The sequence below is a fragment of the Ichthyophthirius multifiliis genome (assembly GCF_000220395.1).
Source record: "Ichthyophthirius multifiliis unplaced genomic scaffold scaff_1120509249452, whole genome shotgun sequence".
Taxonomy (NCBI): Eukaryota; Ciliophora; class Oligohymenophorea; order Hymenostomatida; genus Ichthyophthirius; species Ichthyophthirius multifiliis.
In genome coordinates, this window is record NW_004087697.1 from 1340 (window position 1) to 14107 (window position 12768).

At 15.8% G+C, this 12768-nt stretch overlaps 2 protein-coding genes across 2 annotated transcripts, besides 15 other annotated features; one reads left to right on the forward strand and one right to left on the reverse strand. All coding sequences in view use genetic code 6, as the record gives it.

Moving 5' to 3' along the window:
• The first annotated feature begins 1202 nt into the window (after positions 1-1202).
• Positions 1203-1262: a microsatellite.
• A 4396-nt stretch (positions 1263-5658) lies between these two features.
• Positions 5659-5684: a microsatellite.
• Positions 5685-5775: 91 nt separating this feature from the next.
• Positions 5776-5821: a microsatellite.
• A 63-nt stretch (positions 5822-5884) lies between these two features.
• Positions 5885-5924: a microsatellite.
• A 148-nt stretch (positions 5925-6072) lies between these two features.
• Positions 6073-6126: a microsatellite.
• Positions 6127-7768: 1642 nt separating this feature from the next.
• IMG5_005430 (hypothetical protein) lies at positions 7769-9187 on the forward strand (the record flags this gene model as incomplete). Its single annotated transcript, XM_004039878.1, has 4 exons — positions 7769-7998; positions 8044-8196; positions 8267-8413; positions 8467-9187. Coding segments are annotated over 4 exons (924 nt in total), but the record flags the coding sequence as incomplete, so codon positions are not given.
• IMG5_005440 (protein arginine n-methyltransferase, putative) lies at positions 8485-10227 on the reverse strand (the record flags this gene model as incomplete). The annotated part of the gene is made up of 3 exons (XM_004039879.1): positions 8485-9188; positions 9249-9376; positions 9589-10227. The coding sequence occupies 3 exons, from the start codon at positions 10225-10227 to the stop codon at positions 8777-8779; spliced, it is 1179 nt and encodes a 392-aa protein (XP_004039927.1). The 3' UTR covers positions 8485-8776.
• Positions 10228-10390: 163 nt separating this feature from the next.
• Positions 10391-10464: a microsatellite.
• A 219-nt stretch (positions 10465-10683) lies between these two features.
• Positions 10684-10791: a microsatellite.
• A 103-nt stretch (positions 10792-10894) lies between these two features.
• Positions 10895-11198: a microsatellite.
• Positions 10944-10994: a microsatellite.
• Positions 11000-11198: a microsatellite.
• Positions 11010-11197: a microsatellite.
• A 42-nt stretch (positions 11199-11240) lies between the features above and the next one.
• Positions 11241-11305: a microsatellite.
• Positions 11257-11304: a microsatellite.
• Positions 11275-11324: a microsatellite.
• A 349-nt stretch (positions 11325-11673) lies between these two features.
• Positions 11674-11702: a microsatellite.
• Positions 11703-12768: the final 1066 nt, after the last annotated feature.

Sequence of the window (12768 nt, forward strand, 5' to 3'; positions counted from 1 at the left end):
GGAATGAAGATGATGTTATTATTTTAGTTTATTGTATTCTTTAGTATTAAACTTATTATTAGAAAGATTATAAATAATTTGTAAAAAAAAAATAATAATAATAATAATAATATCAAAAATAAATTAAAAATAAAGAAAGATAACGATTGGTTATTAATATCAAATATAATTCCTGGAAAAAATAAAGAAAGTTGTAAATTTAAATGGCTAAAAATGTGTAAAGTAAGTGTTTAAGATGAACCATGGACAACTGAAGAAGATTAATGGTTACCAATAATAGCTAAAGAAATATTGTATTTATTTAAAAATAAAAATTCTATATATATTTTAATATAAACATAAAAATTAAATAAAGATAATAAGGTAAAAAAAATTGGGTAGAAGTATCAAGTAGATTGTTTTATTAAACAAACGAAAAAATATATAGAACACCAAAATAATGCCGAGAGCATTTTAATAATTATCATGATCCTAACATTAATAAGTATATATTAATATATTTTTAGTTTTTTTTTTTTAATAATAATATATTTAAAATTTTATAAAATAATTATTATTATTTTTTTTTAAAAAAAATAAAGAGGAGATTGGACACCATAAGAAGATTATAATTTATTAATATAAGTAAATTAGTTGGGTAAAAAATGGTCAGCAATATCTAAAAAACTAATAGGAAGAACAGAAAACGCAGTGAAGAATCGTTTTCATGCTTTATTTAAAAAATTAATAGACAATAAAGGAGATACTTTAAATAATTCATATGATTCATAACAAGGAAAAACAGAAAATTTAACTAAATAAATGGATAAATAATTAGAAGAGGAAGATTTAAAAATAAAAATGATAAATTTAGCAAAGAGTATATAAAATAATTTCAAATTATAAGGGTAAGAAAGCGACAATATGTCATTGAATTCATCTGATAAAAGTAAATCAATATCAAGAAAATTATTAGGAAAAAAAAGTTATTAATCAATAACTTCTGATGAAAGTTCAAGCATAAAAAATTCTCCTAAAAATGCTACAATTATACAAAAATCAATATTTGGAAGATTACATTAAGATTTTGTTAAATAAGATAAAATTTTAGAAAACTATGAAGATTTTGCTGATAAAATAAATAATATAGATAATAACATATCTAGAATAAATAGTTAAATAGATCAAAATACTTCAAATTAATAATCTTAATAATTTTTAATTAATAATAATAATAATAATAATAATAATAATAATAATAATAATAATATTAATAATAATAAAAAAATTAACTAAATTATTAATTTTAAAATCTTAATTTTGATTTTTTTAACTAATAAATCTATTTAGGTACAAACATTTTGAATTCTTCAATTAATACTAATTTTACTGAAAATAAATAATTTCTAGGAAACTTAAATACTAATACTAATAATTCATCTAAAAAATTATAACCTTCTGATTTTTAGAATGATTAATAATATTAATATAATTCATCATAATAAGAAATTCAATTTCTTAACAATCCTGTTTGCTAAGATAATAATGCTAATAAAATGATTGACACTCTTGATTAAAAAAAGGAAGATTATAAACTTAAATAGTTTAATTAATTTGAATCTATTTGTAATAATGTTAATAATAATATTAATATTGAACCAGAATCTGCTGTTTAAAATTAGGCGAAAAATGACATATTTACTTAAAATTAATAAATGCAAAAAACAATTTAGTAATAAAATTAAAAATAAGAATATGAATTTCTTGAATAAAAAGATTAATAATAAAAACAATTTTCTCCTAGTGATTAAAACTCTATTTTTGCATAACCTTTATTTTATTAAAATTAATAAAATAATTAATAAATATACAATGAATTTTGTTAATAGTAAAACTATAAAAATTCATAAGGTAGTCCTTCTTATTTATAATAAGGCATTATTTAAAATTAACCTTATTAGAGTAATATTATATAAAATAATGGTTTAAATACCGGATTATTTAGTTTATATGGAAATTAAGGATAATATTAGCATTAAATCAGTTAAAATTAATTAATAAATCCTTTAGAATTGTAAAATAAATTATATATAGATGATTATAATAATAATAATTTTAAGCTAAATTATATATAATAATAATTCTAGCCAAAGATTCAATCGTAAAATAAGGTTTTTTAATAAAGTAATTCATAATTATTTAACTGAAATATTACATAATTTTGATAATAAATATATCATTAAATTACTTTAGTATTTCTTATCATTATTATTTATATGTTATTTGCTTTTTAATAAAATTTTATTGTTATTTTTTTTAATTTATATGTTTTAATATTATATATTAAAAAAATATGAAATAATTAAAAAAAAAAAAAAATACTACTACAAAAACATAAAAATCAAATTTATTATTTTTTTGTATTTTATTTTTTCAAAAAACAAGATTCTTTTTACTTCTAATTGTTCTCTTTGATTTTTTTTATTTTTAAATTTATTTTTTAATTTGATTTCTAGAAGGACCTTCTTCTTACATCATGTTTTAATTATTATTATATCCTTCATTTAAATCTATATCATTTTGACTTTCTGAATTATTATCCATTATGTCTTCATTATTATCATTATTAGTTTTAGGATAATGTAGATTATCTTATAAAACTTTTGTTACTGAATTTAATTTACGTCTAGCACCTACAAATTCATTTCCTCCAAAAGGTACATAAGCACTTCTTAAATCAATAATTTTTTAAGGCTTATATTAGGGAAACTCGGCATTTGGATCATCAGGATTTTTAAATGCGTTAGGCTTTTCTTGTATTCTATATTCATATCCATTTATAGAAGCTTTTATTTTATTATGTAATTCTTCTATATCGGGTTTTGTTTTTAATTCATCTACTACTTTTCTTCTTAATGTTCTCCATCTTCTCTTTACTTTTGATCTTAAACCTTTGGCCATTATTTTATGTTTTTTTTGTTTTGTTTTAATTTAATTATTTTTTTAGTTTTATACAAATTTATATTCTTTATTATTTTTATAAAAAAAAATTAATTTAACTTTTTTATAAATAGTTTTTTTTTTTTTATATAGATTCATTGATTAATAGATTTTTTTTTTTTTCAAGATAGTAAAAGCTTTTATACATTTATATTTTTATTAATTTTAATGTCTCCTTAGAATTCGTTATTTTCTGAAATTTAATTTTTCTTTTTGAAAATTTTTATGATTTTAACTGCCTTGAATATTTTATTATTCATTTTATTGTTATTTATTTAAATACTTTTAAGTATAAAAATTATCTTTTTATTATTATTATTTTCTTATTTATTTATTTATTAATTAGGAGTTTTTCTAATATTATTAATGTTATCATTAATTAAAATTTATTTTTTCTTTTAAAATTCTTCTTATTGTATTTAGGCCATTTATCTTTCAGCAAAATTAATTGCATCTAAAGATTATTTTATTTTGTTTTCGATTTCAAATTATTATTATTTTACTTTTTCTTTTATTTATTCAGAATTAATACTTTTATTAAATTCTTGTTATATATTAGGGGTTTTTTTTGCATTTGTTTCTTCTTCTTTTTAGATTAATTTCTACTCTTCTTATATTTATTTATTTTCTTCTTTTATTACTTATTACTTTGGTAAAATAAAGCTTTTCTTAGAGACCTAAGATTAATTATCTTTATAGTCAGTTTTTTAAGAAACAAATGATTTATTTATTTTTTCAGAAAAAATAGTATTTTAATTACTACAATTAAATACTAATTTATTCGATGAGTGTCTAAAGTTACTAATTTTTGTATTATGAACTTAATTTTTATTATCTCTTAAAGAGATATCACATCTAGATTTTTATTCTTCAATATATTATTTTTCTTTACAATTTAAATATATATTGAAAGGATTTTATTATAATATTATTGGATATTTTAATAATTCTTTTGTTATTAAAGGATATTTTGGAACACTTTCTAATTCTAATTGATTTATTTTTTATTTTTTATCAACTAATATATTGTTTATATTTTATAATGAATTTTCTATATCTTCTTCATTTTCTATTTCTTTAGTTATTTTTTTTATTAAAAAAAATGCCATTTATTAATTTTTATTTTACCTTATATAGGTTTTATTTTGGAATTTTTATTTTTATTTTTTATCATTGATTTATTAGAAAAAGCAGATTTATTTGAAAAAGAGGTAGCAATTCTAAATTAGGGTGATTCTTGTTTTTTCAATTATTCTAAAGATTCAATATTGGAATTTATTTAGTATTTTTTTTCTATTTCTGATATTTTTTCTATATTTACAAAATGTATTTACATTATTTCATTTTATAATTAAACTTCTTTCTTATTTATTTTTTCTAATTATTAGATTTCTTTTTATTTCTATTTAGTTTTTTATTATTTTTTTATAAGTATAAAAAATAAAAATATAAAAAAATTATTTAAAAACATTTTTTTTTTAATTCTTTATTATTAATCTATTAATCAACAATTATATTATTTTAAAGTTTTTATTTAAACTTGCTCAAAACTGTACTTTTAGAATCTTAATTTTATTCCAAAAATTTTCTCCTTTCATTCATATTTACAGAATATAAATTAGGAACATTTTCTTATCTGATTTTGAATATACTGGAACTATTTTTAGAAAAAATAGAATTATTTTTAGTTTAAAAAGTTGATTTTTTTATTTCTTCATCGTCAATTTTCGAATTTTTTTGTATTTATTCCTCATCTATATTTTTTATTGATCTTTTTAAAAAATCTTCTTATTCAATGCTTCTATTTGATTTAATTTAATACTAATATTCATTATCTAGATTTTTTTAAGAATCTTCTTTTTTTAATTAACTGCATTCTTTTTTTAAATTTCCGAATTATTATTTCATATTATTTAAATCGTTTTGATTTATTATTTTTTCTTTTTATAACTACTATATTTTTTCATAATATCTTTCTTCGGCTTTTTATTTTATTAATTGGCTTTATTTTATTTTTAAAATTTCTAATTATTATTTTTAATATTCGTCATTATTAATATTTTTTTTTTCTATTTCTTGATTGTTATTTTATATTTCTTTTTATGATTTTTCATGTTACCTTTCATTATCTTTTTATTTTATAAATTAAATCTATTTTTCTTTTAATTATTTTATTTTAAATTCATCATTATTATTACTATTTTATTATTTGATTTCTTGATTATTTTTTAGGTAATTTTATTTATCAGTTAATATTTCTTCTTTTTATTCGAAATTATCTTAAAATTTCATTTTTTAAAATACTGTATTTGCTTATTTATGTTAATTTGTTAAATTCTAATCTAAATAGTTTATTTGTTTTATATTTTATATTTATTAACTATTTTCTTCTTATTATTAATATTAATTTATACTATTTTCTTTTAAATAATTTAAAGAAGAAACAAAACTCTCTATTTGTTTTTATTCTTCTTCTTAATTGTTTTGAATATTTTTGTTAAGTTTTTATTTATTTTTAGGCTTTTAAGGTTTATTTTAAAAATCATCTTGTTATTGTATTTTTACTTATACTGGATTATTAAAAATAAAATTCGTTTCATTTTATATATAGGGATTTTCCTTATTTGTTATTATTTCTATATTTTCTTCGATTTCTTTTTATAATTTACTTTATACTTCTTATTTTTATTTTTATTTTTATTTTTGAATATATTATTTGTATATTTGTTCTTCTATAATATCTTCTTATTTATAATCATCTAAAGGTATTGGTAAATGAACTTTTTCTTCATATAATTTGTCACTTATTTTTTGTTACTTTTTGTTATTTTATTTTTTTTACCTTTACGATATTATTTCCTTTATACTTCTTTTAGTTTGTTAGGGAGAATATTTTTTCATTTTTATATTTTAATAAAATATGTTAATAAAAAGTAATAAAATATAAATTAATAACATAATTTTTTATATATAAATTAATATAGATTAAGTGAATTTGATATTAATAAAAATAAAATTTGAATATTAAAGTGTAAATTTATTAAAAAATAAAACTTTAATTAATTAAAAAATATTTAAAATAATTTTATAAAAATATATATATATATATATATATATATATATATATATATATATATATATATATATTATTTTTTTATTTTTAAATCTTAACTAATTTTAATAATTTAATATTATAATTGTTGAAAGAATATATTAAAATAATAATACATATTATTTTTAAAAAATTAATTAGAAATATATAATTTTTATTTCCTTTTAAAAAAAATCTTATTAATAAACTTAAGTTAAAAACTAATTTTATTATAAAAAAATAAATAACGAATGAATGAATGATAAATATTAGTGTATTAATTTTAAAGAATTCCAAATTATTAATTTATATGATATTTTAAAATCAAGAATTAAATTATAGATTAGTATTATAAATTGTTAAAGTAATGCCCAAAATCAAACATAGTTTTATAAAGATTTAATTTATAAACATTCAATGAATAAATATATAATTTCTTTTAAAAAATACAAAAATAGAAATAAATAATTAATGTCTGATAAATTATAAAAACCAGTAGACATAATTTTTTTTTTTTTTTACTTTAAATCTGATTTAGAAATTTTCAAAAATTTTAAATCCCTTTTTTTTTTGTGTCTGGAGTATTATAATTAATTTATTAAATTTCAATTGATTTTATAAAAACTAATAAATTGTTTAACTTTAAATTATTAGTTTGGAAACATAAAGTCAATATCATAAAATTAATATATTCCTGTAGAAATTTTGATTCTTTATTTATATCAATAACGGGTATAATCTTATGATTTAGTTTTTTAAAAAATATTCAATATTATTTAAAACATTAAATACTGAATTATTTTTTATATAAATTCGAAGGAAAAGCGCCTAAATAAATAGGTAAATATATCCTTTAGAGGAAAAAAATATAAATATAAGATTTTGTTTATTAAAAAATACTAAATGGGATATACATTAGTCTTATATATGGAATATGAGATTAAAATAATGATGAATACTTATAGTCCTGATAAAAAAATTAATAGTTTGTGATATACTGTTTAAGATTTGAGCTTTTTATTTTATATTGGATTATTTTTGGAAATTAATTTTGTTAATTATGATTTATTATTAACAATATTTTTGTATAGTTAGAGTGATTTGATAGGGGTGGCGACTATATTTTTTAATTTAATGGATAAGTTTTATTATTATGAGGATTAATTAAGAAATCAAACAAAAAAAAACGAAAAAAGAATAGATAATACTAGAAAAGCTTTTGGTTTATTAGGGATATTTTAATATACTTTAAAAAGGAATTTTTCGTTGGATAAGGTTAAAAAATATAGGCATAATTATGAATAAGAAAGTTTTATTTGAGAAGAAGTTTAATGTTTTTTATTTTTTTAAAAATATAGTATTACTAAAAAAAAAAAAATCAAATTTAGATTAATATAAATTTTTATGTTTTTTTTTAATAATTTCTTTTTATCATAAAATATCTTTCTTCTTAAAAATATATATTTTTTTTATTCAAATTGTAAAAAAACATGTTAAAAAATAGGTTTTTTATTTAAAGTTTTAATTTAATAATTCACAATAAGCAATTTTTTTTCTATTCTTCTTAAAATAGTAGCAATAACAATAACAATAATAATAATAATAGCGATTAATAAAATACAAAAGATAACGAAAAAAAGTTATATATTCATAAAATAAACTACAATTTTGAACAATATAAAGATTACACCAAAAAAGTTTAACAAGTTCTCGAAAATATAAAAGAAAAGGAAGAAAAATTAAAAAATGCTAATCCAAGAGAACTTCTTCCTCGAAGAAAAAGAAGAATTTATGATCGTCCTTTATTTGATTTAGATATATCTGAATTTAATGCATGGAGATCATATGATAATGTGATTTATAAAGTACATAAACACGCAGCACCTGTAGTTTGTAAAATACCAATATCACCTCGTTTATTATAACATGTAAAAAATAAATAAAAAAATACTCAATTGATAAAAATATAAAAGGCTTTTGGATAAGGAGCCTAATCTTTATATAATGAAAATCTTTCTACAAGAGAATATCATTTTTAAGATACTAATTTAGACACTTATTAACTATATGACTATAAAGCAACGACTGCTTATCATGGAGAAAATTTAAAAGATTATGATTATGATGTATGATTATATATATTATTTTTTTCTTTTTAAATTATTTTGTATATGTTTTTTTTTTTTCAAATAAAAGCATTAAGAACATGTTAGAATAAAAAAAAGAAAATAAATGCATCCATCTCCTGAAGAATTTTGGGAATAAGATGAACCTCATATGTTTAGATTAAATTGTTCAAAATATGCTGATTTTCATAAATTTAAAAAATGGCTTTTATAGGAAGTATTTTTAGTTTTTTTTTTTTTTTTTTTATATTTATTTATTTTTTAATTAAGATTGAAAAAAGATCAAAAGATATTGCATATGAATAAAAAATACTTAATAAATTTGGGCCTTTTGAAATATATGATTAATATGATAAAAAATATTAAATAAATAGAAGTCCAACAGTATTTAAATATAATAGATCTTATTATTTAGATGAAAAACCAACTTAAAAATAATTAAAAGAAGATCCTTATTTAGAATGTCCGAAACCTGCTTAAGTAATGGAAGAGAAATATAGAGTACATTGGCCTTATTAATGGTAAAAAAAACCCGAAAAAAATAAGAATGAAAATTTTTTTTTATTTAAAAATAAATAACTCAATTCAATTTATATACAAATGATTTATCATATTCAATATATTAATTATTTAATTTAAATTAAATTTTTATATCTAAATCTCTGATATTATTTTCATTTTTTTATACTGCAATTTTTCCTTTTAAAATATTTCCTTTAAAAACTTAAAGAAAGTTCTTTTCTTCATTAATAAAAAATATTGTTTGCTTCCAATGTGTTACTGTATTGAAAGGACTACTAGATATTTTTAATGGAGTATGTCCGTGTTAAAAATGGACTTCCCACCAAACTACTAATCCTTATACAAATGAATCATTTCTAATATTTATAGAATAATTAGAAACAAAATCTAAATCAGATTTCTTTACTGTATATAAATCAAATTCTTTGAAATCACATTAACTACTATTTATGCATTGTTCTTCTATTATTCTTTTATTTTTTATATATTTATATATAATATATTTATATTTAATAGTCTATTTTTTATACTCAACTAAAGGTTCTTTAAAAACCCATTATTTAATACAAGACATATCCACATTATATACATTATTCCAAAAATTAAACCTTTATTCATATAAACTATCGTCTTAAAAACTAGAAACACACATAATTGCCTATTTTTTTATTAAATAAATATTTCTTACTTTGTGTTTTTTTATTAATCAACAAAAATAAAATGCAGAACAAATTTTTAATTAAATGCTTTTATTTTTGTTGATATATTTTCTTAAAAAAAATTTACAGAAAAAAAAAAAAAAAAATATTCATAACAAAGTGATAAAATATATATATATAATATTTATTTTTTTAAATTAAAAAAAAGTACTTTATCAGGAAACATAAGACCGTTTTAGTTTAAATATTTATCTCTGGCATCTAATATACAATCTAACATAGATTCATATAAAAGAAAATATCCAATCCATTCAGAAATTATAATATCTACTTTTTGTACAGGTAATTCTACTTCTTCTATTTTACCTTAAATTATAGTAATTTTATGATTTAAATTATTTTTTTCGATTATTTTTCTTGCATGTTTAGCTATGTTTGCATTTTCGACTCCATAAACATGCTTAGCACCTGCTTGGGCAGCAAAAATACTTAAAATTCCTGTCCCACAACCTATATCTAATACAATTTTATTTTCAAATAAATGTTTGTTTTTTATTATGGAATTCATATAACATCTTGTTCTTACTTTATCTTTTAACATTTCTTCATGGATATTAAAATGTGAATAACTATCATAATAATAATCTTCAGAATTTCTTTCATAGCCTTCTATTTGAGGAATGTTTTAATGTTTGAAGCATGTTTATAAATTGAAGTTATTATCTTATTCGTTTCTTATTATTTTTTTTTCTAAATATTTTATTTTAAGATTCGTGCCTCGAGAATTTTTATACTATTGATTTTACCTTTATGAATCTTTTATTTCTTATTTATCTTTTTTTTTTTCCATTTTTATTTTATATTTTTAATGTTATTTTTTTTTATATCAAATTTATTTATTATTTAATTTATATTTTAATTTTACTATTATATATATATTTATATCAACTTTTTATTTATATTTAAAAATATCAAAAAAATTAAGAGTCTATATTTTATTTAAAATCAGTAAAAAATATTAATTTTAAATTAAATATTTTTTATAAAAATATATAATTTATTTAAAAATTAATTTTAATTAATATATAGTTTTTATTTATAATATTTATTAATAAAAATTAATTATATTATTATTAATAAATAAAATTTTAAATAAAAATAAAAATTTATTTATAATAAAATGACTAAAACTAAATTATTATAAATTTAAATAAAAAATTTCAAAATTATTATAAAAATTTTGTAAATTATAATATTTATTTTTAATTTTAATACGTACTAAAATAAAAAAATATATGCAACTTATTAAATTAATGAAATAAATATTAAAATAAAAAATTAAAAAAATTAAGTAAAATATAAATTGTTTTAAACTAAGTTATTAAAATAAATTATTCAAATGAATATATTAAAAGGTTTTTTAATTTATTTTTAAATTAAATTTAAAATAATTTTTTTTAATTAAAAATACATAAACATTATAAAATTATTTTTTTTAAAAAAAAATTAATGAAATTTTATAATATAAAATAATTAAAATACCTTATAATATAAATAAAAATTTAAATTATTAATAATAAAAAAAATATGTATTAATTATATAAAATATATTATTAAAATCTTAATAAAAAAATAATAATAATAATAATAATAATAATAATAATAATTATAATAATTATAACAATTATAATAATTATAATAATTATAATAATTATAATTATAATAATTATAACAATTATAATAATTATAATAATTATAATAATTATAATAATTATAATAATTTTTATAATAAATATAATAATATATATAATTATATTAATATTATTTTTGTTCAAATATAAATTATTTAATTAATATAAATAAATTTTTAATAAATCTTATTTTTTATTTTATTTCATTTTTAAATTATTTTATTTTTTATATATTTTTTATATTTTATAATATTATAATATTAATCCTAAAAATTTTTATTATAATTATTATTTAAAAAAACCAATATTTTTTTTTTAATAATTTTATTTACAAACAAAATAAAATAAGTAATTATATTTATAAATTTTTATTTACATAATTATAATCAAATTAATCATTATTTATTTTCCATATATTATTAAATAATAACTGGATCAAATTATAAAATATTTTTTTAACTAATATGTATTTATTAAGAGGAATGTAAAAATAATAAATTATAAAATATTCTAGCTTTATTTTAATTAGATATTTTAAAGTTTTTTTAAAGATCAATAAATGAATTAGTTTTTAATTTTTCAAATAAAATACTGTTTAAAAAATTAAAAATATAATAAAAAAAATTAATAAAAATACTTTTTTAACATATTCGCTTCATTATTTAATTATAAATTTTAATTAAATCCAACATAATCAGTAAAATCATCAAAATAAATATTGTCATCATTTTAATCTATTAAATATTATCCTTAAGATTTACTATAAGGAAAATTAATGCTAGTTTAACCTTCGATAATAGTTTCTAAAAAATCATTTTTTTAAATCTCTTTATATTTTTTATTATCTTAACCTTTACTTATTTTTGAAGCCTCACTACTATTTTAAGATTTAACCGATAAACCATTAGAATATGAGTTAATATCTTTTTTATAAGATTATGAACTATTTTCATCATTATTTTTAGTTTAATAATTTTCTATTAAAAGATTACTGAGTTAGGATTAATTTAAACTTTCATCTTCATGTTTATTGTTTTTCTTAAATATATTTTACATTTCATCAATATCATTTTAATTTAAAAACTCTATATGTAGAAAATGCTTACCGCACATACAATCATTAATATTATTATTATCACAAGTTTAAGTTTAAGTTAATAAAAGTAAACTTTTTTAATCAATAAAAGGTTCTTATTATTCTAAAATATATTCATCTTTATTTTAAGAGTCACTCTTATTGTTTTAAAGAGAAACATACTTTTAAATAGTTGTTTATTGATTATTATTAAATTTTTTAATTCCAGATTTAAAAAAAAATGTATTATTATTATTATTTTTTTTGATAGAAAGCATTTTTCTTGATGGTGTTTGTTAATTTTTCTTAATACTTATTTTAGTCGTATTATATTCGTCATTAACATTTTATAATTCAAATTGAATTTGTTTAGTACAACTTTTTAATGATCGTAGCATATTTTACTCTTGTTCAATTATTTCTTGTGCATATTTTTCTTCTGCTTATTCTAGAGTTACAGGTTCATTTAGAAATCCATTATCTAAAATTTCACTAGCAATAACTTTTTGACGATTAAAATAATTATTTTCTATAACTTAGGCTAAAAATTAATTCGAATCAAAAACGAGTTCTAGATTTTTAAAAATGTCACTTTCTTCTTGATATATTTATAATTTTTAGCTAC